General features: G+C 36.5%; 1 protein-coding gene across 1 annotated transcript in view; it reads left to right on the top strand.

Annotated features, from left to right (window-relative positions):
• Window positions 1-21,634, top strand: part of SRP68 (signal recognition particle 68) — a 58,006-nt gene that overhangs the window by 14,845 nt on the left and 21,527 nt on the right. The window contains exons 4-9 of the mRNA XM_072645770.1: window positions 2,556-2,751; window positions 3,390-3,472; window positions 4,156-4,265; window positions 4,722-4,804; window positions 4,941-5,081; window positions 17,985-18,083. Coding sequence (XP_072501871.1) covers window positions 2,556-2,751; window positions 3,390-3,472; window positions 4,156-4,265; window positions 4,722-4,804; window positions 4,941-5,081; window positions 17,985-18,083 — 712 coding nt within the window. The remainder of the gene's footprint in view (window positions 1-2,555; window positions 2,752-3,389; window positions 3,473-4,155; window positions 4,266-4,721; window positions 4,805-4,940; window positions 5,082-17,984; window positions 18,084-21,634) is intronic.

The following is a 21,634-nucleotide window of genomic DNA, read 5'->3' as shown; positions in this document are numbered from 1 at the left end:
AAAGATTCAGTCAATTTTAAAACGACTCAACAACAACAACAAACCTATGTCCCTTTTCTGATCAACCCTTAGAATGTGGGAACTCTTCCTGTGTCCTCAGCAAGTTCTCCTTTGTTCTTGAACTTATCAGTCAATGCCTTTTACCTCCTTATTTCAATTAAAACCTGGTTTTCCCCGAAGCCAAATGCTTTAAGACCTACTCCATTGGAGATGTCTTTATCTACTCCCCCAGATTCAGAAGGAAGGGATTAACCTGCTTCCTGCTCCTCACTGTCATTCCCATACATCATCCTTCAATACTTTTCTTCTCTGAAAGAAATCCATCTTTCTCACCTTGTTGTTATCAACTACTGATCTCTAGATTATTCTCCCAGCTCTCTGAATGAATTTGGTACCTGGCTTAGTCCTCTCTATTCTGTCCCTTGCTATCATCCTTAAAGACTTCAGTATGCAGACGACTCTCTCTAAAATCCTGACCAATATAGTTCTCAAATTCCAACTCCATATGCTTCATTCAACTTCATTTACATATCAGCATGATCATACCTTGAACCTCACCATTTCATAGAAATATACCACTTCCAAATTTTGAGAATTTTGAAATTTTCTTCTCTAACTACAACTGCCTGTCCTGTCTCTTATTCACTCATGCTAAACCTAATAGTTGCCTCTATCAGGACCTACTGTTTTTTGCCTCCTCTGCTTTTCTAGTTCTTTTCCTTTGTTTTGACTTCATTACTTATTCAGCCTTGACCATGTAATCTAGTACTCCACTATTTTACTAGTTCACACCTTAGAATTACTCTCTTCTCACTCACTGTATTCCTAACTTGCTTTCACTATTCCTAGGTAATAGCTATTCCAGTTTTTTCAATTCTCGTAAATTGCTGAGTGGTTCTATAGAAAGTCATAAAATCTGGCTGATTTTACCCACTATAAATTTATGGTAGATAATGTTAGTTGGGCTTTTACTGGTGTTCAACAAGTTGTCTATCTACTCCATCAAGTACTCTAGCTCATTACACACAGTGGTTATTTGAAACCTTATGCTCTATTTATAAAGTCTTCAACTCTAGTGCCCTACTACTTTGGTTTCCATTTCACTGAGGTTGAGGCCAGAATCTAAAGGGACCTCCTTAACATCCTCCCATCCTTAAAAATTTTTAGCAGCATTATTCACTTCTCTGTTGCAGTCATAGAAGAATAAATATCGCTTTTCTTATATAAAACTAATTCATTTATCCTTGTCCTTAATCTCTTTATACCTCTTCAAGGACCTTGTTCTAGCAATTATTCTGTCTTATACATCTTGTCCCAATTACATGGTTAACAAAATAGCCCTTCTTTAGACCTTTTACCCTTTCCTTCTTGTGCTGCATCCCTGGCCACCTTCCAATTCATACTTCATAATGTAATCAGCTTTATCTTTTTTTATGTGAATTATTTAACCTTATTAGGCCCTGTTTCTTTGATCTGGTTTTACTATTCCAGCTCAAAAACCTTCATTGATTCCTGATAATCTACTGAGTAAAGGTTACCCTTGCCAAGTGTTCATGTCCCTTCACAATCTGCCATCAGCTGTTTGCTGCCTACTATTTTCTACCTTGAACTCCATGATCTTGATAATGTGGACTTCTCTCTGCCTCCAGACATGTTCTGCATATTCCTACCTCCATATCTTTGCTGTCCACATTCCCTCTGGCTAGAATGCTTTTCCCCCTTCTACTATGCCTATTCAGTTCCTATCTAGCCTTCAAGCTCAACTCAAACACAACCTTTTTCCGTTTCTGACATCAAGTAGCAATTGTTTGAATGTCTGTAATAGATTTGTGTTTTATTTTATATAATAACTTTGTGTGTGTCCTGTCTCTCAGCTAGACTATAAGCTATATAAGTCAAGTCAGCAACCATTTATTAAGTGCCTAATATGTGCTAAATGCTGGGGATACAAAAAAAAGGCAAAAAAACAGTCCCTGTTTTCAATACAGTGGGGGAGATAGCATGCCAAAAGCCATAGACATGCAAGATATAGACAGGATAAATTGGATTTAGTCTTAGAGGGAAGGCACTATCCTATCTAAGTTTTGTATGTTCCTCCCTTGGCTAGCAGAGTGCTCTGTACACACATTAGGTACTTAATAAATAATTATTTGTTAAGTCGTGTGAAGGAAAGCTGGGTTATTTAGAGGTGATAAATTTTTGACTGGATTGTGGTATTATCAATGGAGAAAAGTTGGGAGAAAGCTAGTTTAAGGGTAAAGATGATTTGCATTTGTATTATGTTACGTTTTAGAAGGTGACATCTCAAGGAAAATTTCTAGTAAGTCTAGAAGAGGTCTAACTGAAGCATGTGAAGTCAGGACTAATAAAATTTGGCAGTTAGTGGCTTAGAGGTATTTGTTTGAAGCTATAAAGGTAGATAAATTTCCTAAGGGGCCAGTGTAAAGACCTGAGAAGGGGACTTTGGGGGAATGTATTTAAATCTGATATTCATGTCCTGTTTTCTTCCTAGTTTCCCTTTTTTCCTCCTCTTTCATCTTGTCTCCTCTGTCTAGATACTTGCTTTTGATTTTGATGGATGCTGAAAGAGCCTGGAGCTATGCCATGCAGCTCAAACAAGAAGCAAATACTGAACCTCGAAAACGGTTTCATTTGTTATCTCGACTTCGGAAAGCTGTGAAGCATGCTGAGGAATTGGAACGTTTGTGTGAGAGTAATAGGGTGGATGCCAAGACTAAACTAGAGGCTCAGGTTAATGTCAACATCCTATTTTGCTTTATTGAGTAAAGGAAAGGATAATTGTTGGTTTGGGTTGTTTTGTTTTGTTTTTTTACTGAATAGAGTTTCACATGTTATAAATTGAAATTTGGGAGAAACCACTTGTTCTCACTTTTTTGAAGGTATTAATTGGAGCTGATTGGGTTTTTGATGATAACTGAAATTACTGACTTTTCAGAGATAGTACCTTCTTTTCCTTTCATTATAGAAAACTTTTTCTTTTTTATCATTCTGACAAGAAATAACCAGACATGAAGGTACTTTTGGGGCGGTGGGGGGGGTGGATGAACATTTCTATTTCATGCTTATCTTCATATGACCACAAAATAATGTTTGTGAGCTCATTCTATCCAGTTAGTTGTAAGGCAAATTTTTTTTAAAAAAGTTTCCCATTAAGACATCACAATTGCTTAATTGGAAAATGAACGCCTGGTAGTTACAACAAATGTTTTAGATTTCATAACTTCTTTGGATTCGATTTTTGTTTTTAATAAAGAGTGATTAATATCAAATTTTGTACTAATAAGTAAATAGACATTCATTTCCAACACTGATTTTTTTTGTGTGATGCATTTTAATGAAGTTGAACTTCATTCCCTGCGAACTTTTAGGCTTACATGGCTTACCTAACAGGAATGCTGCGCTTTGAACACCAGGAGTGGAAGGCAGCAATGGAGGCTTTTAACAAATGCAAGTGAGTCTTCCTTTCCTAAAGCTGTTTTTGCTTTTAGTTGGTTATATTTAAATTGAATACATAATTTCATATTTGGTTGTGTGCTTGGTTTTACACCTGTTGGAATGGTTCCTTTTCTTTGGAATTAGGATTTTATAGTATCATTTATTGTGGGAGTAAGCAGCCTGTAGTTGTTACAACACCCTATAAAGAAGAAATGGAGTAAAGGATGCCATGAGAGAAATGTATTTTCAAAAAATATAAGATGGCTATCTTGGCAGGAACAAGGGACAACCTGTGGTCATGTAGCATGAGCAAGGGAGAACCTGTGGACAGTAGTGTTTTTTACTAGAATCTTTGTGATGTCCAGAGAAGATGGGGAAGGAAGACCTCTAGCCATTAGGTGTACTCTTTGTAGTGACCTTATTTAAGAACATGGACACAGGTTATATAGGAAGAGCTGGGATGGATAGGTTGTAAGCAGCATTATTAGAGGGAATATCCATTTTGATGATTTCACAGATCATTTTGAGTAATAGCATACCAATTTTGCTATTTTGGTACAAAGACTTCTGCCATGAATTAATAGCTTTCTAGTAGGATTTCTTTAGTTTTCAGCTATTATCCTCCCTATGTTTTGGTTTTTTTTTTTCAGGATAAGACTGATAACAGTCATTTAAATGTGACTTTTCTCTTTTCCCCAGAACCATCTATGAAAAGCTAGCTAGTGCTTTTACGGAGGAACAAGCTGTATTATATAATCAGCGAGTGGAAGAGATTTCACCCAACATACGCTATTGTGCCTATAATATTGGTAAGCAAAGTATTAAAATAGGACCACCTATTTTAACTTGAGACTCATCAGCAAGAGTGGTAGTAGTTGGGTCCCAGTGATTTTTAAAATTTACTTAAACTCTCCCCTTCTGCATTGGCATATTGTCATTACAACTTAAATGTAAAAGTCAACTGTTAGTCGACACAGAAGAAAATTTCATTTTCTTTCTTGCTATGATTTTACACCATTCTGAATGATGTCTGTGCACTGAGTGGTATGTTTTTGGTTTTTTTTTTTAAAGAGTAACTGATTATCTCGTTCAAGTTCATGCTTATAAAAGAATAAACCTTTGGATCAGGGATCAGTCTTATTGCTTGAAATGTTTAAATGTATTTAATATCTAATGGGGCTTGTATAAAATCCTTTTAAAGTCTTTTTGAATCTAGAGAGTTATTGAAACCATTTAGTAGAATTTCAATTCTTTCTTTCTCTTAGGGGACCAGTCAGCTATTAATGAATTGATGCAGATGAGACTGAGATCTGGTGGTACTGAGGGTCTTCTGGCTGAGAAATTGGAGGTATTTCATTATACATATTTTTTAAAATATTTAAGGCTTTCATAAGCTAAGTACTTTGTGTGTATCAAAAGGAACTTTCTTTATTATCATAAGTAAGTACTTTATTAATATATCCAAACATGTTTTAATTTCCTAGTCATTGATCACCCAGACGCGAGCCAAGCAGGCAGCTACTATGAGTGAAGTAGAGTGGAGAGGGAGAACTGTTCCAGTAAAGATTGACAAAGTGAGGATCTTCTTACTGGGGCTGGCTGACAACGAAGCAGCCATTAATCAGGTATAAATGAAAGTGCCACTTTTTTTCTCTTCTTTTTTTTGTGAGAGGGAAAGATGGGGTATATGCAAAGATCATTTTAATTAACAAATATTTATTAAGCATTTACTATGTATTAGGTATTGTGTTCAGTACAAAGAAAAAGCAAACAGATCCTGCCTTCTAATATGGGAGAGGAGGCAAAGAGACAACTAATAGAAATAAGAATGTACAAGATTTATACATGATACAATGGTTTTGACTTTGTGGAATCCATATATGCATTCCCTATTAAACTTTCTTAGGCAGGTAGGTGGATAGAGTGCTAGCCCTGGAGTCAGGAAGACTTGAGTTCAAATCCAGCCTCAGTCTCTTCCTAGCTGTATGACCCTGGACAAATCACCTATCCTTGTTCGTCTCAGTTTTCTCGTTTGTAAAATGAGCCAGAGAAGGAAATGGCAAACCACTCCAGGATCTTTGCCAAGAAAACCCCAAATGGGGTCATGAAGAGTTGGACACAATTTCAGACTTGAAGCTTTGAATGTCAAGATTTCTTATGTTTTGTTCAAATATAGGGTCCTCATTCTTCTTTGTCTAGGAGTTGTAAACATGGAGTAAGAACATTATTAAGTACGAGGAAAGTTTTATGTGATTTGAGGAGGCATGAATGATGGCAGAGACTCATAAGGCTAAGAAAATATTCCAAATTACTACCAGTATTAAAATCCACAACACATCATCCTTTCTCTTAATTCCTTTCTCACCAAACATTTTCAACCCAGCTTATTGAGAGATTTTTTTCTCTCATTTTAACATCAATGAGAACATGATTTGAATTATAAAAATTTACTCCATGGTTAACTCTCTTAGAATTTATTATTCCATAGAATAATGGATACCTGAATTAAATTCAGCAAACTTGTTAAACATTAGGAGTAGGGAGGAAGATGTACAAAATTTAGAAAACTGTAGATCTCTTCTTTCTGTAGCTTACCATTATAACAGGAATTAAGCAACATATAACAAATAATTTTAAAACACAATAATTGCATAGTAAATGCATTACAAAGTTGCAAAGCAAAATGCTACATGAGGTCTGAGGAAGAAAGTTAATTGTAATTAAAGGATCAAGGAAAACTTCATGGAACAAGTAATGTTTATGTTGAACTCTTAAAAGGATTTTAGGAATTTAGTTGGCAAAGGGGGAATGGGCGTACACTTTGAAGCAAAGGAAATAATTTGTGCAAAGACAATGGAGGTGAAAATGTAAAGGGTCTCTTTTAAGGTTAGTAGTTGTGTGGTTAAGAACATAAAATAATGGAAGAGGATCAGTATAATGTAAAGCTGGGAAGGTAGGATAGTGCCACATTGTGGAAAGTTTCAAATACAAGACAAGGGAATTTGAACCTTACTCAGTTATATTTAGTAAACTAATCTTCCCAAAATAAATCATCTCGTACCAGTATTAAGGATGGTTTGAGTCTCTGGAGAAAGTGGCCTAGAAGCAGTACTCAGACCAGAACACCCCTTTCCCTAGGAGTGCCAAAGTTCCTAGTATCCTTTCTATAGATGCCATGGAGAACCCTGAAGACACAGCTCTCTGAACACTAAAGAACTTGGTAACCTAGGACAAGACCAAGCAGGTTTGACCACCCCACCAAAAAGGCAATAGATCTTCAAACCTGGGAACCTGGTTCTCTGGCAAAAAGTTCCAGTTCAGGAACTAAGGCTGGAGAAAGGAGTAAATCAAAGAAAAGATCTATAAGTGTCTAGAGTTATTGTAAATCTAAAGATTATCAAAAAGATGAGAGTAACACTGTAACAGCTATAGGCAGAGGCTTAAAGGAAAAAAATGCCCTTTCCATAAGGACTATATACTTGAATAAATGAAGCAAAAACTAAAGAATGAAATAAAAACTTTTGAAGAAAGAATTGGAAGGAGAATAAATAAATAGCTTAGAAGAGGAACTTCTGGTAAACCTTCCCAAAGTAACAGACTCTCTGAAAACTAGAATAGACCAAAAAGAAATCAGTGACTCCATAAAGATAGCAAGAAATATTGAACAAAACTAAGAGATTTGGAAAAAAAGAAGAAGTATCAGATATTTGATATAAAAAAAAGTTGATCTGGAAAATGGGTCAATAAGAAATAGTTTAAGAAACCCAATAGTCCCTGAAAATAATAATAAATGAAAACTGCCCGAATCTTTTAGAATCAGGGGACTGAAGATAGAAAGAGTCCATTGATAAGCTTCGTAAAGAAATGCCAAACTGAAATCATTTGGGAATGTCATAGCCAAAATCCAGAGGTCCCACATCAAAGAAAAAAATACTACAAATATCCAGAAAGAAATGGTTCAAGTACCAAGCAACCACAGTCAGGATTACATAAAACCTGGCAGCTTCTGTTATAAATAGAGGAGGCCTTAGAATACATGCCTCTGAAAGATAAAATAACTTCCTCTTTCAATGGAGCAGAATCCTACAGGGGGAAAATGGACCTTTACTGGAATAGAAGAATTTTAAGCATTTCTGATAAAAAGATCAGAACTGAGTATGATCTAAGAATTGTAAATATGAGAATTCAGAGAAGTCTATGAAAGTACATTTATTTGAGCAATTGGAAAGAACTGTATGATGGGAAAGTGCTAATATTTGATTAGGAGGCGAATTAACTATCTCTTCAGAATCTTAATACCTTTAAAGGGTATTGAGGAAATCACATAAGAAAAACAGGTCATTGGATCTGGATTGGTTCTATTAGAATTTGAAGAGGGGAAAGAGAAGGGAAGATAAAAAGAATATACTAGTATAGGAAGGAGAACTAGTATGACATGGAGATTCATGATATAATAGAAAAGTTTTTTGTATTCTGCTTTTTGTATGGAAATTAGAACAACTATTCCCTTTTTTTCTTTGGTGTTCAAATACAGAATTTAAAAAAGAAGAAAGGGATTGGTTAGAATAGGAAGACAAGTTAGAGCATGTTGAAATACTAACAGATGGTTATGAAGGTTATTATTAGAGTAGCCATATTAGAAACAGGGAACAAATGGAAAAGATACTGTAGAGATAGAGTCATTAGGGGTTTGATAACTAATAGAAAATGAGAGGTAAAGGAGTTGGAAAGAGTCAAAGATAACATCCAAGATTTCAGAAATTGGAGACTAGGTCAGTGGTAATACCACTGACAGAAAGTAGTGAAATAAGAAGGAACCAGTAGAATGGGAAAGATAATAAACTTTGTAGCATTTGATGTGCTAGTGAAACATTCCAGTGGAAATGTACAATAGGTAGTTGGGAGAAGTGAGTCTGATTCTCAAAAGTGAGGTCAGAACTAAAGATAGAGATTAGGAATTATTTGCATAAAGCTTGTAGTTTTAATTCATGGGAGTGAATCAGATTTCTAAAAATGAGATAAAAGATAATACTGCTTGGGGTTGATTCTAAGAGCTGTGTTCTTGAATAAAATCTGCCTTTCCCCATCTGATTGGTACCTAGTGTTTCCAGTTTTAAGTATAATGCTTATTTAAAAGTGGAAAAGATGTATCTGTTAATTATAGGAGACCCTGTGTCATCAGTATTGGGGATGGTTGATAATCTTGAAAATTTCATCTTCATAGAAGAATTTTATAATTGGTCAGTGAGGTTTAGTCTAAAAATAGAAAAGGTGAGGGAGAGTCTAATGGCTTCTGTGACCTTGAAGAAGCCATTTTACTTCTTGGAACCTCTGTTTTAGGTAAAATGTAGGAGTTGTCAGTAGTAGGCAGTCTTTAAGGTTGCTCGTAGCTCTCATCCTAAAACTGGTGCTAGCTAATGTTCTGTGCCCAGTAGGTGGTGCATTGCCTCACTGTTTGTTTCTTTTTCCTCTTAGCTAAAGGAGCAGTGGAGATATTTACCTTTTGGTGTCCATTTATCCTTTTGTTGCTTGGACAAATCAGTCTCTCTTTTTTCTGTTCATTGAGAGAGTATATTCAAGCTAGAATATTTTTCTGTCATAGCCATACTATTTATATTTCTTCGTAGGTTGACCTTTATATTTGAAGGCAATATGACATGGTGATGATTGCTACCTAAGATCATTTATCCTCTGTTGAGCCTGATTTGGGTAAAACTGAGAATGTTTAGGAGAAGTTTATTAAACTGAGAGTCTAATCTGGGATAAATTATACTTCTTCAAGAGGACTGCCTAAATTGCTTGATGCTACTGAATGATCAGTGAAGTAGGAGAGACAATGTCTAGGGTCATCTACTTGTGTAGAACTCTTTGTATTGAGAAATCTTATTTCATCTGATCAGAAAGCCATACTTTCTTCATGCTTCTTTATCAGTAGACCAGAAATTACTCACATTTGCTATGTGTGATATTATTTTCCATTGTCACCTGCTTAATCAGGACTCAAGGAAAAAAAGTGAAAGAAGAGCACAGGAGAATCTTAGGTAACTTTCCTCTTTTGACTGTGGTGGAATACTTTCTTCTGGAGTCAGGCTATGGTAGTTAACATAAATTGTGTTTTTTAAATTAGTGTAATCTTGGTTTTAATTAATCAAAATAATTTATGCCTTTTTTCCTCTTAAAAATAGTACGTTCTTGTAGACCTTATTGAGTTAAAGAAAGTGTTCTTAGGTCAAAGAGAGATAAAAGGATCCTATACCTACCAGAATAGTTGTAGCAGCATTTGTAGTAGCAAAGAACTGGAAACAAAGTGATGCCCATCGATTTGGGGAATGGCTAAACAAACTGTGGTATATGAAAGCAATGTACGATTATTTCACTCTAAGAAATGATTAATATGGATAATAGAGGGAGGCATGGGAAGATTTATGAAATGATTCAAAGTGAAAAGTGTTGTTCAATCATTTTAATTGTTTCTGACTCTTCATGACCCCATATGGGTCAAAGATACTGGAATGGTTTGCCATTTCCTTCTCCAGCACATTTGAAGATGAGAAGACTGAGGCAAACAGGGATAAGTAACTTGCCCAGGGTCACACAGCCAGTAAGTATGTGAGGCCAGATTTGAACACTGATGAGCCTTCTTGACTCCAGATCCAGCACTCTATCCACTGTGCCTCCTAGCTGCCCCAAGTGAAAAGTAGGTTGAACCAAGAACATGATAGACATAAGGACTGAAGGATTGTCGATGCAGAGGCTGAGTTCTTCTCTGACACACCCTCACTCTGTGACCATTCGCAAATGATTAATCTCTTAGTGTGCCAGCTAGCTTTTTAAGTCTACAAATTATAGATGACTTATCTACCTGCATTGGTAGAGGCAGTTTCCACACTGGGAGTACCAATATTGATTAAATCTCAGGTATAGGCACTCCTCCTTTATAAAATTTGTATACATCAGTAACAAATAACTTCAAATTTGAAATTGTTCAGTTAAATTTATTGTCATAGAGAATGGAGATCAGTGAAATTTACAATTTAGGAGACACCAAGCCTAGTAGCCTAGTTAATCAGGAAGGACCTAGGTAAGCAAACGATCAAGGCCAATATGCCTTTTAGTGTAAGGAAGAGCAAGTGATTATTGTAGATTTAAGCAGGGAAAAAGTTCAGGATACCTTGGTTTAAGTAAGATGAGCCCAACTTCAGTAAAAAGTCAATACCTTTAAAGTAGCAGGAAAGGATCATGGATTCAGAAATGTGAGCCAAGTTCAAGGTCCCGAAGATCAATAAAGGCGAAGAAAAACAAGTGAATCAATATGAGATGAACCAGCAAAAACAATATTTTGTCTCTGACTCTAGGGCAGAATATGTTTACTCTCTACCTTGGTTTATGTTCTTTGCTGCATAGGCAGACAGGGAAGGTTTGTAGCCAGGAACATCTCTTTGATGGAGAAAGGGTTCTAAAATCAATTCATTTCATGTCTTTGCTGATTATTCTTATATTAGCTTCCCTATTTTGTTTGTTTCTTTCCCCACTTCACAATTTATTTCTTTTAACACTGAATTAGACTAGAGAAAAAGGTTAAAGTATCTGTAAAAGTTAACTTAATTTGGATAATTACTTCAATAGCCGGAATCCAAGTGTGACTTAAAAAAAAAAAACCCTTGTCAAACCTACTTCTCTAATACATTATTACCCTTAAGCCTTAGGTTTATTCTAGCTGAAAGAGGAGCTAATTTCTTTGTGTCTGTGTTATAGCCAGCTCTTCCAAAGTTGTTAAAAATTGATAGATTAAAGGAGAGTGAATGAAAGATAATGTGTGGCCCTGTAGAGACCACTTTTATTCTCTCTGTACAAATACAAAGTTAACAAAACTGGTTTCCATAATGCACAGAAAAACATCATCATTATTATTTTATAGTCATGTTTATCTAAGAAATTTCATATCTATTCATGGTAGCTTTACAACTTTTAAAACAAATATTTTAGCAAAAAGCAGAACAAGAAATTTGATTTAAATTTTTTAAAATATCTAATACTTTATGTTTTTTCAAAAATAATTTTTCAGTCCTGATTTAGTAGATATAGCTTCTTTTAGACAGAAGCAAATTTATGCATATCATGATTTTGTTTTATTTATTGTGTTTGGTTATGAATAGTCTTTTCAAGGGAAAAAATTTGGCAAGCTTAATTCAATAAACATTTATTACGTACCTGCTATATATGTAAGGCACTTTTTAATAAAGATATCTTTGACACAGACCCTATTTCTAAGGAAATTATAATAGCAAAGATACAAAGTAATAAAAATAAATACTAAAACAAATTCCTTTTAACAGGTATGAAGTTCTCTGGTAAAGATGAGATATTTTATTTTGTGATGACATCTTTTCCCAGAAAACCCCAAAGCATTTTATATCTCCTTATCTTACCAGCATCTTTTAGGTTTACTGTAATTATTGTATATCAGTTTTGTACATCTATAATTCCTTTCTTAGTTTTAAATGTGTATGATTAGATGTATATGTGTAAATATAAATGTATTATATCCCATTTATTCTCAACATTATTTTGAGGCAAAAGAGAAAAACAAGTCACTGTTGTTCTTACAGTTGGGGTAAACAGGCCCAATTTGGTTAAACAACTTGCTTGTTTAACCAGTAAATGGAATAGCCATAAATGGAACTGGGATTTTCTCAGCATTGTGCTCTTTTTGTTAGACTCCTGCTGTTCCATTTTTATATATTCATTAGAGTTGTGGCCAAAATCACACCTTGAATAGTATTCATTGGCATACTTTATTTAATCTCCTGACTCCATTTTAGGGTTACGTTACCAGTTCAAACTGTTTCTTAGTCAAACTGTACTGGCAGAAAATAGTTAGAAAGCATTAGAAACCACAATTTTAAATCCAAAATTATGTTATTGTCTAGTCCACACCTTTCCATCTTCTCCACAAGAATTATATGAGACACTTTCTCAAAACTTTGCTGAGATCTAGGTAACTATATCCATGTCATCGCCCCTCATTTGCTAGTTTAGTAACCCTGTCAAAAAGGTGAGGTGAGTCTGGCATGACCTGATCTGAATGAAGCCAATGCACAACCATCTCCTTAATGATGCATTTTAGACTTTTCCTGGTAACTGAAGTTAAGCTTCCTGGATTGTAGTTTGTAGATTATGTTTTCTTCCCTTTTGAAAGTTGACGTGTTTGCTCTTCAGTCCTGTGGCAGCTCCCCTGTTTCCCATGGAAGCATCCTATTCTTTTAGGAGTGAGGATGTCATTCATATGGGCCAGCTGACTTGAGTTTTATTGACAGCCATATGCACTCTTATGACCCTTTTACTTACATTGGATATCAACTCCTTGTTTGTCCATTTCTTCCTATCTTTCCCAGCGCAAAGGGAATTTTCTCCTTGGAAAAGAAAGCACAAGCACAGTCAGAATTAAGCATCTCTGTCCTCTCTCTGCTGTCACTTATCATCCTTCTACCAACCCCAGACCCAGTCTCATTCTTTCTTTGATCCTACAGCTCCCCTCCCCCAATGTCTTTAAAAAAAAACAAACCACCAAACACAACCCTTTTTTTTAAATTATATTTTGCTTTCCTCACCAGCCTTAGCTCATTTTAGACTTTAGTACACCTGACACTAATTTGATAAGACCATCATACATTCCTGCATTTGTTATTTTGCTTGCCTTTCATCTTTGGTACATTTCTTTTTAAAATCTGAGGTTGGTGAATTTCCTATGTATCTACATCAGTCTCTTCAAACAAATCCCATTTTTCTTCCTCTTTGAAACTGTCTTTTGACTTTCACTCTTAAGCATTTCTCATCCCTCCTGGGCTGACTTGTCTTACTCTACGTGGTCTTAGTTCTCCTTCCTCTGAGCCCTTTGAAATCTGCTTTTGCAAAATCTAGGGTGTATGTTAAAATGAACCCAGATTTCCTCTCCTTTATCACAAACTTTAGGAGGAAGTCACTTTCCCTCCATTTACCCCAGGTTTTCCATCATTTCTACTCCCCAGCAACTGTGTTACCTTGTTACACATGTTAACCATTTGGCAGTGGGCAGATCATTTAACCTCTCGATGCCTCAGGCCACTCCAGAATACAAATTTAAGATGAGCTGCTGCCCAGTTTCAGATGAAATTACAAGCCTAAGCCTCCCCACACACACCCCCTCAAAAAAGAATAAAAAGACCTGATTATTGCTAATTTTGGAAATAAACCCTTAAGAAGGAGGAACACATGGTAAAAAATGGTTAGGTTAGCATACTCATTAGCCAGATTCTACTGTACCAAAATCAATGGGCACCTCCTAAAATTTGAATCGGAGTAAATTCAATTAAAAAAAAATGAAGTAAAACAATAGTTAAAATTTAAAAGCTCACAAACTATATTTTAATTAAATAAATTTTCTGGTTAATTGAGGACTTAGCCAAACAATACTTTTGAAGTTTTTATTCTATTTTTAAAATAACCTTTCTAGAGTTTTAGTCTATTAAACTGTCTTAGGAAGTAGAACATAAGAAACCAAACTAATCTTCTGTGAATTCCTTACATTGCTTTGATAATACTATTCTGACCAACTCTGATCATTGTATCAGGCTGTAGAAGGTATAGGAAATTTGACTGAATGTGTCCTACACCCCGGGAGTTCCCCTGAAAGTTACCTTTTTTTTTTAACCAATTCCCCAGTACCATGGGTACAAAGATGGTCTTGGAGTCAGGAAAACTTGGTTTCAAGTCCTGCCTTTGGTCTGTCCTGTTATGTGATTACAAACAAACCGCTTAACCTCTCAGTACCCCCCAGGAATCTTTCTTAAGAAGATATATTGTTGATCTGCATTGGTAGAAGGAGTTTCCACACCAGAAATCCCCCGGGCTGATGAAATCACAGGTCTTGATTTAAATAACAAAACCTTAGCTTGATGTGAGTGCTTGATTTAGAGTCAGGATATAGAGTTAAATTCCAGCTCTGACCCTTTCTACCATTGTGACCTAGGGCAAAGTGCTTTTCTCTCTGTGACTCAGTTTCCTCATCTACAAAAAGAAGAGAGTTGGGCTAACTCGATTCCCTTAGATTCTAAATCTTATGATCTTTAATCCTGTGCAAATATAGTTGGTCAGCACTGTACTTGAGAGAATGAAAGGAAGAAGAAGTTTAGATATACAGAATACAAAAAGAAAAGTTGATCTGACTTTGTTGAGTGCCAGAGTTTAGTGGCAGACTCCTTAGCCTCTGATACCAAGCTTCAGACCTCTCTCTCTCTCTCTCTCTCTCTCTCTCTCTCTTTCTCTCTCTCTCTCTCTCTCTCTCTCTCTCTCTCTCTCTCTCTCTCTCTCTCATTCACACACAAACACACACACACACAACCTCATTCTCAGTTTATCCTACATTTCTGCTATCTACTTTTCTTAAGGTTGTACTTCAACTGAAATATTACTGGCAAATGCTTTGTAGTAATGTTTTGGGTCTTGTTTGAAACATTCTTTTTCAGTTTGAAACATTCAGTTATCCTTTTCAGATTGAGAAGAGGACAAGAACGGGTCTTTTAAAAAAGTTTTTCTAGCATGATAGCTTAATGCACACCCCTACCAATTCTTCTTTTATTTTTAGTACTTTAGGTGAAACTTTCTTTTGTTTCTGTCTTTCCTTCCTTCCCTCTTCTCTTCATCCCCTGCAAATGCTATCCTATCCTTCTGTGGGTAGGGTTCAGAATGCAACCAGACTTGCCTTGTTTTAGTACTTCTTCATCTTACCATCTTCTAGCAATTTCTGTGGATCGAGGAAAACAAAGTAGGAACTGAATGTGCTTTAGAAGCCAAGGGGTATCTCCAATCTATGGGCACTTTCCTAGGGTATTTGATTTTCCTTTTTATTGACCAGCCTTAAAAAAAAATATAGAAAATGACCTTGAGCTGTAGAAAAGCACATCCTGGACTGTTTCAAACTGACCTGGAATTGATCTTTTTAGGGCTTAAATAAAGCACAAGATGCTAGACCTTTGGTTTTCCTTTCTTTATGTCACCAGCTTATTATCCATGTTTCATCTCTCTCACTTGGAAAATTGGACCAGCAAGACCAGGATACCTTCTTCATTCTACTAGTGGCCAGTCTATTATGTGATTTTTGGAAGACCTAGGCTTAAATAGTGTTACCTTTAAAACATATTGGCAGGATGCCCCCCAGAGTGGGGTTTTGTTATTTATTTTGCTCTGTCATCTTTTCATTAGTTCCCTTGATGTTGAAGATAGATTTGCAAAAAATAGTGAAAGATCCCTAATAAAGGGAAGACTTCCTGTTTGAAAGACAGTTCTGCCTCACCCTGCCCTGCCCTCCTCTGCTGTGCCCTGCCCTAACAAAATCATTAGTAGCACCTCTCAGGAATAGTAGACTCTGATTCATCTTATATGTGGGTGTTTTGAAAATACAACTAGTCAATTACCTCTCATTTCTCTCATCTTCTTTTAAGGTTACCATTAAACACTCACTGAAGCTTAGAATTTTGCTTGAGTCGTCTGCTTATTCAAAATGATTATTAGATGACAGTTGGCAACTAAACTAATCTGAATTTTTACTTCTGAGCCCTGCCCTAGCCTCTTGTTGACACAAGCACAGAGGATATTCTTGTTAAGCTGGTAAAACAAAACTTTAGCTTTTCTCCCACCGCACCTCTCATACCTTTCTCCCCAACCCCTAACACCTGTTTTTAAAGAACCCACAACTTTTATATCATCTCCATTTCCTGATTCCTCTACCATCCTCCTCTAGGGCGTCCCTTTTTAAGAGTAACTAATACATCAGAAAAGTCCTCATCATTCCACCTCTCTTCAAAGGAGTGGGAGAGGCCTAGCTCCTACTTTAAAATGATGTATTGGTATATTTTTGCATTGTGTAAACTGATACAACATTTCCTATGCCCTGCTAATATTGATTTTTGTTGTTTTTTAAACAATGCTAAACATATCAAGGGCCACTAGGTGGCCTCGTAGATAGAGCCCCAGGCCTAGAGTCAGGAAGACCTGAGTTCAAATTTAGCCTGAGGCACTATTTGTGTGAACTTGCCTGGTCAAGTCATTTAACCCTGTTTGCTTCAATCTCTTCTCTGTAAAATGAGCTGGAGAAGGAAATGGAATACCACTCTCGGTATCTCCGCCAAGAAAACCCTCAAACAGTGTCACAAAGAAATCCATATGACAGAAATGACCAAACAACAACAACATTAATGGCCCATTAAAAACTACCACAAGCGTGCATAATTCCAGGAAAGTTTTTAGTTGGACACATTTGGACAGTGGGTTTGATTAATAAGTAATTGGAAAGCACTTAGTTCTGGAGTATGAAATAGAATGCATAATATGCAAAGGTGTATTTCTCTAGTGTTTCTCTTGGTTAATTTTGTTTGCCTTGTAGATTTAAATAAGTAGGTTACATTCCTATGGGCCTTTAGTTTTGGAAAGCTGGCCCAGATCTCTTATTATCTGTGACCAAAACTAGTGAGTTTTAAGTAGGTGAAGCATGTTTATGATTATGTCATTGATTTTTTAAAATTAGCAACAAGGAAATAAACCTGATTCTTCTTAAAAGAACAATATTTTCATTTTTCTTTCTCCCTGCCACCTTTTAAATGAATAGACTGCCCTCATTTTTCCTATGGAAATGTTTGTGGAAAGTCAGTTGAATGTCAAATGGCTTTTAAAGATTTTACATCTAGTTTCTGTGAGAAGTCAAATACCATAATGGAATGTTGTTTCTTTTCATTTCACAGCTGGTCTGCCAGTAATACAAGCCCAGCTTCTTTCTCCTTTCTTCTCATTCCTATCTGTTCAGTCAGATTCTTTAAAATAGTAACGTGGTTTGGCAAGGGTTCACTTAATGAAGCACGTTTTCATTTGCCCTGTAGATGTTCAGCCAGGTTACATGCCCAACAGTGCTGCTGAGAATGCTCCCCTAACCATCTTTCTTGTCTGTCCACATAGTCGTCCAGCAGGGGTCATATCTTTAATCTGCTTAATTTCTGTGGACAAGAAGAATATAACTTTGCCCACTGACAATGTTTGTTTAGACCTGGGGAAGAAATATAGAACCTCAGGGCTTGTTGCTTATTAGAAATGAGTAATGGTGCTCACAATACATGGTCGCTGGGTACAATCTGTGACAGGGGCAAGAAAGAAACAAAGGCAGACTCCTTCAGTCTACAGTAGGGAACCTTGATTTGTAGTTATAAAATATTCAGTTGAAAATTCTTTGCAGGCACGTGTAAGGGAAATTAGATTGAGTTTATCCAACGAGTCCCATGTTATTTACCCTTTCACATTTATGACCATTTCAAGGCAAATAGGGACATTGAGAAGATAAATTGTACATTAAACAATACCAATTGCAGTGACATTTCTAGTTGGTCTGATGGTGTGAGTTTGTGTGAATTAGTCACAGAGCTCTAAAGCTCTTTGTTCTTTGACTATGAAGTATCATGGTGGTCTTGAAAAGCTTATGTTTGTGTCTCCAACTCTTTATTTAGGCTGAAAGTGAAGAAACCAAGGAACGTCTGTTTGAGTCCTTGCTTAGTGAATGTCGGGATACTATACAAGCTGTCCGGGAAGAGCTCAAGCCAGACCAGGTAAAATCGCTGAAACTCCCCTCCGACATGTATTTCTATATTAACCTCTTAGTACATGCAACATCCTGTATATTCCTTTAGCTAGAATATTCATTTATAACCCTAGTCCACACATTCTCTTAGCCTCTCGTTTGCTTTACTTTATGTTCTACCCTGTCCTTGCCTCTGTCTTCAACTATTATCTCTTGGCAGCTGACTTCCAGATTTAGGTTTCTAGCCTTGAATATATAATCTGTTTCTTTTAAAAGCACCATGTTTTTCTAATCAGTTAAGCTCAAAACCTCAGCAACTTTTATTTTCCTTTTCTCTAACCTTCTATATCTAATCAATCACCAAGTCTTGATTATTTTTTTTAACTTTTTAAAAAATATTTTGTCTTAATCAACCAAGAGGCACATTCTCATCTCATCCTCCCACCCCATCCACTTGAGAGCATGAGAAAAACCAGACCTATTACAAACATGTATAGTTGATCAAAACAAATTTCCATGTAGGTTGTATCCAAAAAAATTTATCTCATTCTGCATTCTGAGCCCTTCACTTTTTTGTCAGGAAGTAGGTAACATGTTTCAACATTAGTCCTCTGGAGTCCTGGTTGGCCATGACACTGAGTTCAGCATAGAAGGATTCTATCACATTTATATCCCTCAGATTCCCATCCTTTGCCATCTCAAAAAGAGCTATAAGGTTTTTTTATACATCCTTAGAGTTTATTCTCACCGCTCCTTCCTCCCTATACACCACTTTACCTCCTATTTCCTTGTTATGCTAAATTTATTTCTTACCCACCTCTGTGTTTATGTATGTCTGTGCTGGAGCACATGCTTGTGTGTGTGTTTATTCTTCTTTTAAACAGTTCACATAAAAGTGAGGTTCAGGTATTACTCCACACCACCTCACCTCCTGGTTTGTATAGGTTTCTCCTTGTGCACACTCATTATATAAGACAATATTCCTTAACCTTCCCTTCTCTCCCCACCCCCTCACCTTATTCCTCTACTCCCTCTTCCTCTTGCTTCCATTCTTTTGGTCATCTAGACATAACTCCCAAGGGACTTCCTCTCTGAACTCTAATGATGCATAGGGTTCAGAAGGAACACATGTATCATCTCATATTTGTAGGTAAGGAGTTTATCCTTGTTTAGTTCTTTATCATTGTTCATTCATGTTTACTTTTTTTATTTTTCTCTTCATTTCTGTGTTTGAACTTCAGAGTATCTCCACAGCTCTGGTCTTTTCATCAGAAATGCTTGGAAGTCCTCTTTTTCATGAAAGGTCCATTTTCCCCCTGTAGAATTATACTGCAAAAGTTATTCTAGAAGTTATTGCCTTCCAGAATATTATATTCCAAGTTCTCTGCCCCATTGTATTAGTGGATACTAAATGGTGTATGATACTGACCGTGACTCCTCAGTGCTTGAATGCTTCCTTTCTGACTACTTCCAGAATTTTTATTTTGAGCCAGAAGCTCTGGATTTTGACTGTGATGTTCATGAGAATTTTCATTTTGGGGTTTCTTTCAGAGAATAACCAGTGTATATTTCTATTTTTACTTTAACATTTGGCTCTAAGTGATCTGGACAGTTTTCTTAGATTTCTTGAAATAGCTTGTGTAGCTGGGACTTGGCTTATTAGAACACCTGAGAATGCCTACAATGGCAGCGTGAGGAGGACACACCCCCACGAGGACTTTATTTGGACATTTTGTTTTGGATTGAGGAGAAGGAGCTGGTTGCTCACTCCTCAAAGATTGACACACACACACACCCCCCAAAGAATGATGTTATGTTATATATTCTGCAAATGTAAATAAAGTTCGTGATTTTGTGGGAATTATGTTGTATTTGCTTAAGAAATGTTAATGCCTTAAAGTTTATTATGGCAGATACAAGTTGCCCATGTAATGGATGTGATCTTGGGGCCCAATGTAATGGTAATTATGAGAGTTAAAGATTTCCCACCCATTAATGAGCTGTTCATTTAGGGAAGTTTAATTAGGAGAGATTTGTTTTTAGGAAGGCTCACACCTTTTGTTAATTTCTAATGAGGCACTGGTTCTCAAGGGTTGTGATACCCTCTGGCCCTGAAAAGTGTATAAATATTCTGAGCTGAGTTTTTGTTTTGGGGCTTACTAATTGGGAGTGCTTGTTTAGCCAGATGAGACTCTGAGGAGCCAAGGAGCCACCTGCTTTGAAAATCCAGGTGTTGATGCTTCTCTCTCTGGTAACTATGTATGTTCAGTCAGACAGTTGGATGTGTTTGTTCATCTGTAATGTATGTATTGCTTATGGTCAGACAGTTGGAAACCTTGTCTGTTGGTTTTTATTTCTCTGTATTTTCTCTGAAGTTCAGGGTGCTGACTTTTTCCCCTGAACTAAGTGAATTATGTATGTGTGCTTGATTAAAAAGATTGTTGACCCCTCAAAAAAAAAAAAAGAAAGAAAGAAGATGTCTAGGCTCCTTTTTTGGTCATAGCATTCATATAGTCCATTGATTCTTGAATTTTTACTCCGCTATATTCTAGGTCAATTGTTTTTGCTGTAAGATATCTTAAATTTTCTTCTATCTTTTCAGTCTTTTAATTTTGTTTTAATATTTCTTGTTGCCTCATGATTTCATGGCTTCTATTTAATCCATTTGAATTTTCAAGGAGTTTGATGCTTGGGCAAGGTTTTTTACCTCTTGTGCCAAGTTGTTAATTCCCTTTCTAATCCTTTTAGATTCCATAGCTCTCATTTCCTTTTCGATTTTTCCTCAAGCACTATCATTGCAGTTATAATTATATATCTTTTACTCTTTTTTTCCCGTTTAACTCTTGCTTCATCTCTTCTAGGAATTCTAGTTCAGTTTGTAGATATTTTGGAATTATTCTCTTCTGCCTTTGTGTCTTGAGCATTTTTGCCACATAGCTTAGTATGGTGGGGTTCTTTTTTGCTTTGACCATTCTTCTAGCCTACTTCTTGATTTGGGATTTGGTGTTAGGGCTGGGCTCTGCCACACTTCTGGAGGGAAGGACTAGGCTAACCCTGTTACTCCTTTCTTGGGGTATTGATTGTTGTGTTATTCCAGGATTTCTGGGACAATCCAAGGCCTTGTAGGCATTCAGTGTTCCCAAAGGGATCTGATCCATCGTATAGTGTCATTGCTGCCCAGCTTGGTCTGAGCTCTTCAAGTTTCTAACCTAGGTTTGGGTCTGTGCAAGAATAGACTGCTACTAGAATCTATCCCTATTAGTAAATTGGAAAACTTTTCTTGGTTCAAAGTGTCAACACTAGACTTTGCCTCATCCTGTCTTGGTTGTTCCTCTGCAGGCTGGGCTTGATGCTGACAATGAGACCCTGGCCTGAGTCATGCTGTTACTACTGCTAGCGTCTGAACTTACTCCTTTTTCAGTACACTGCCCAGGAACTGGGAAAGATAGTGGCATTGTGAAGCAGTGCACAAGTCCCCTTCTTAGTCTGCTCTGTATCTGTGACCCAGGATTGGGTAGTGGATGATAAAGCTACCAGTTGACACCTGTCCCGGTTGCAGCATCCTGGTGTGGGTCTGGG

Source organism: Notamacropus eugenii, chromosome 2 (assembly GCF_028372415.1).
Source record: "Notamacropus eugenii isolate mMacEug1 chromosome 2, mMacEug1.pri_v2, whole genome shotgun sequence".
NCBI classification, from domain to species: Eukaryota; Metazoa; Chordata; class Mammalia; order Diprotodontia; family Macropodidae; genus Notamacropus; species Notamacropus eugenii.
This window is presented reverse-complemented; position numbering and strand designations above follow the sequence as displayed.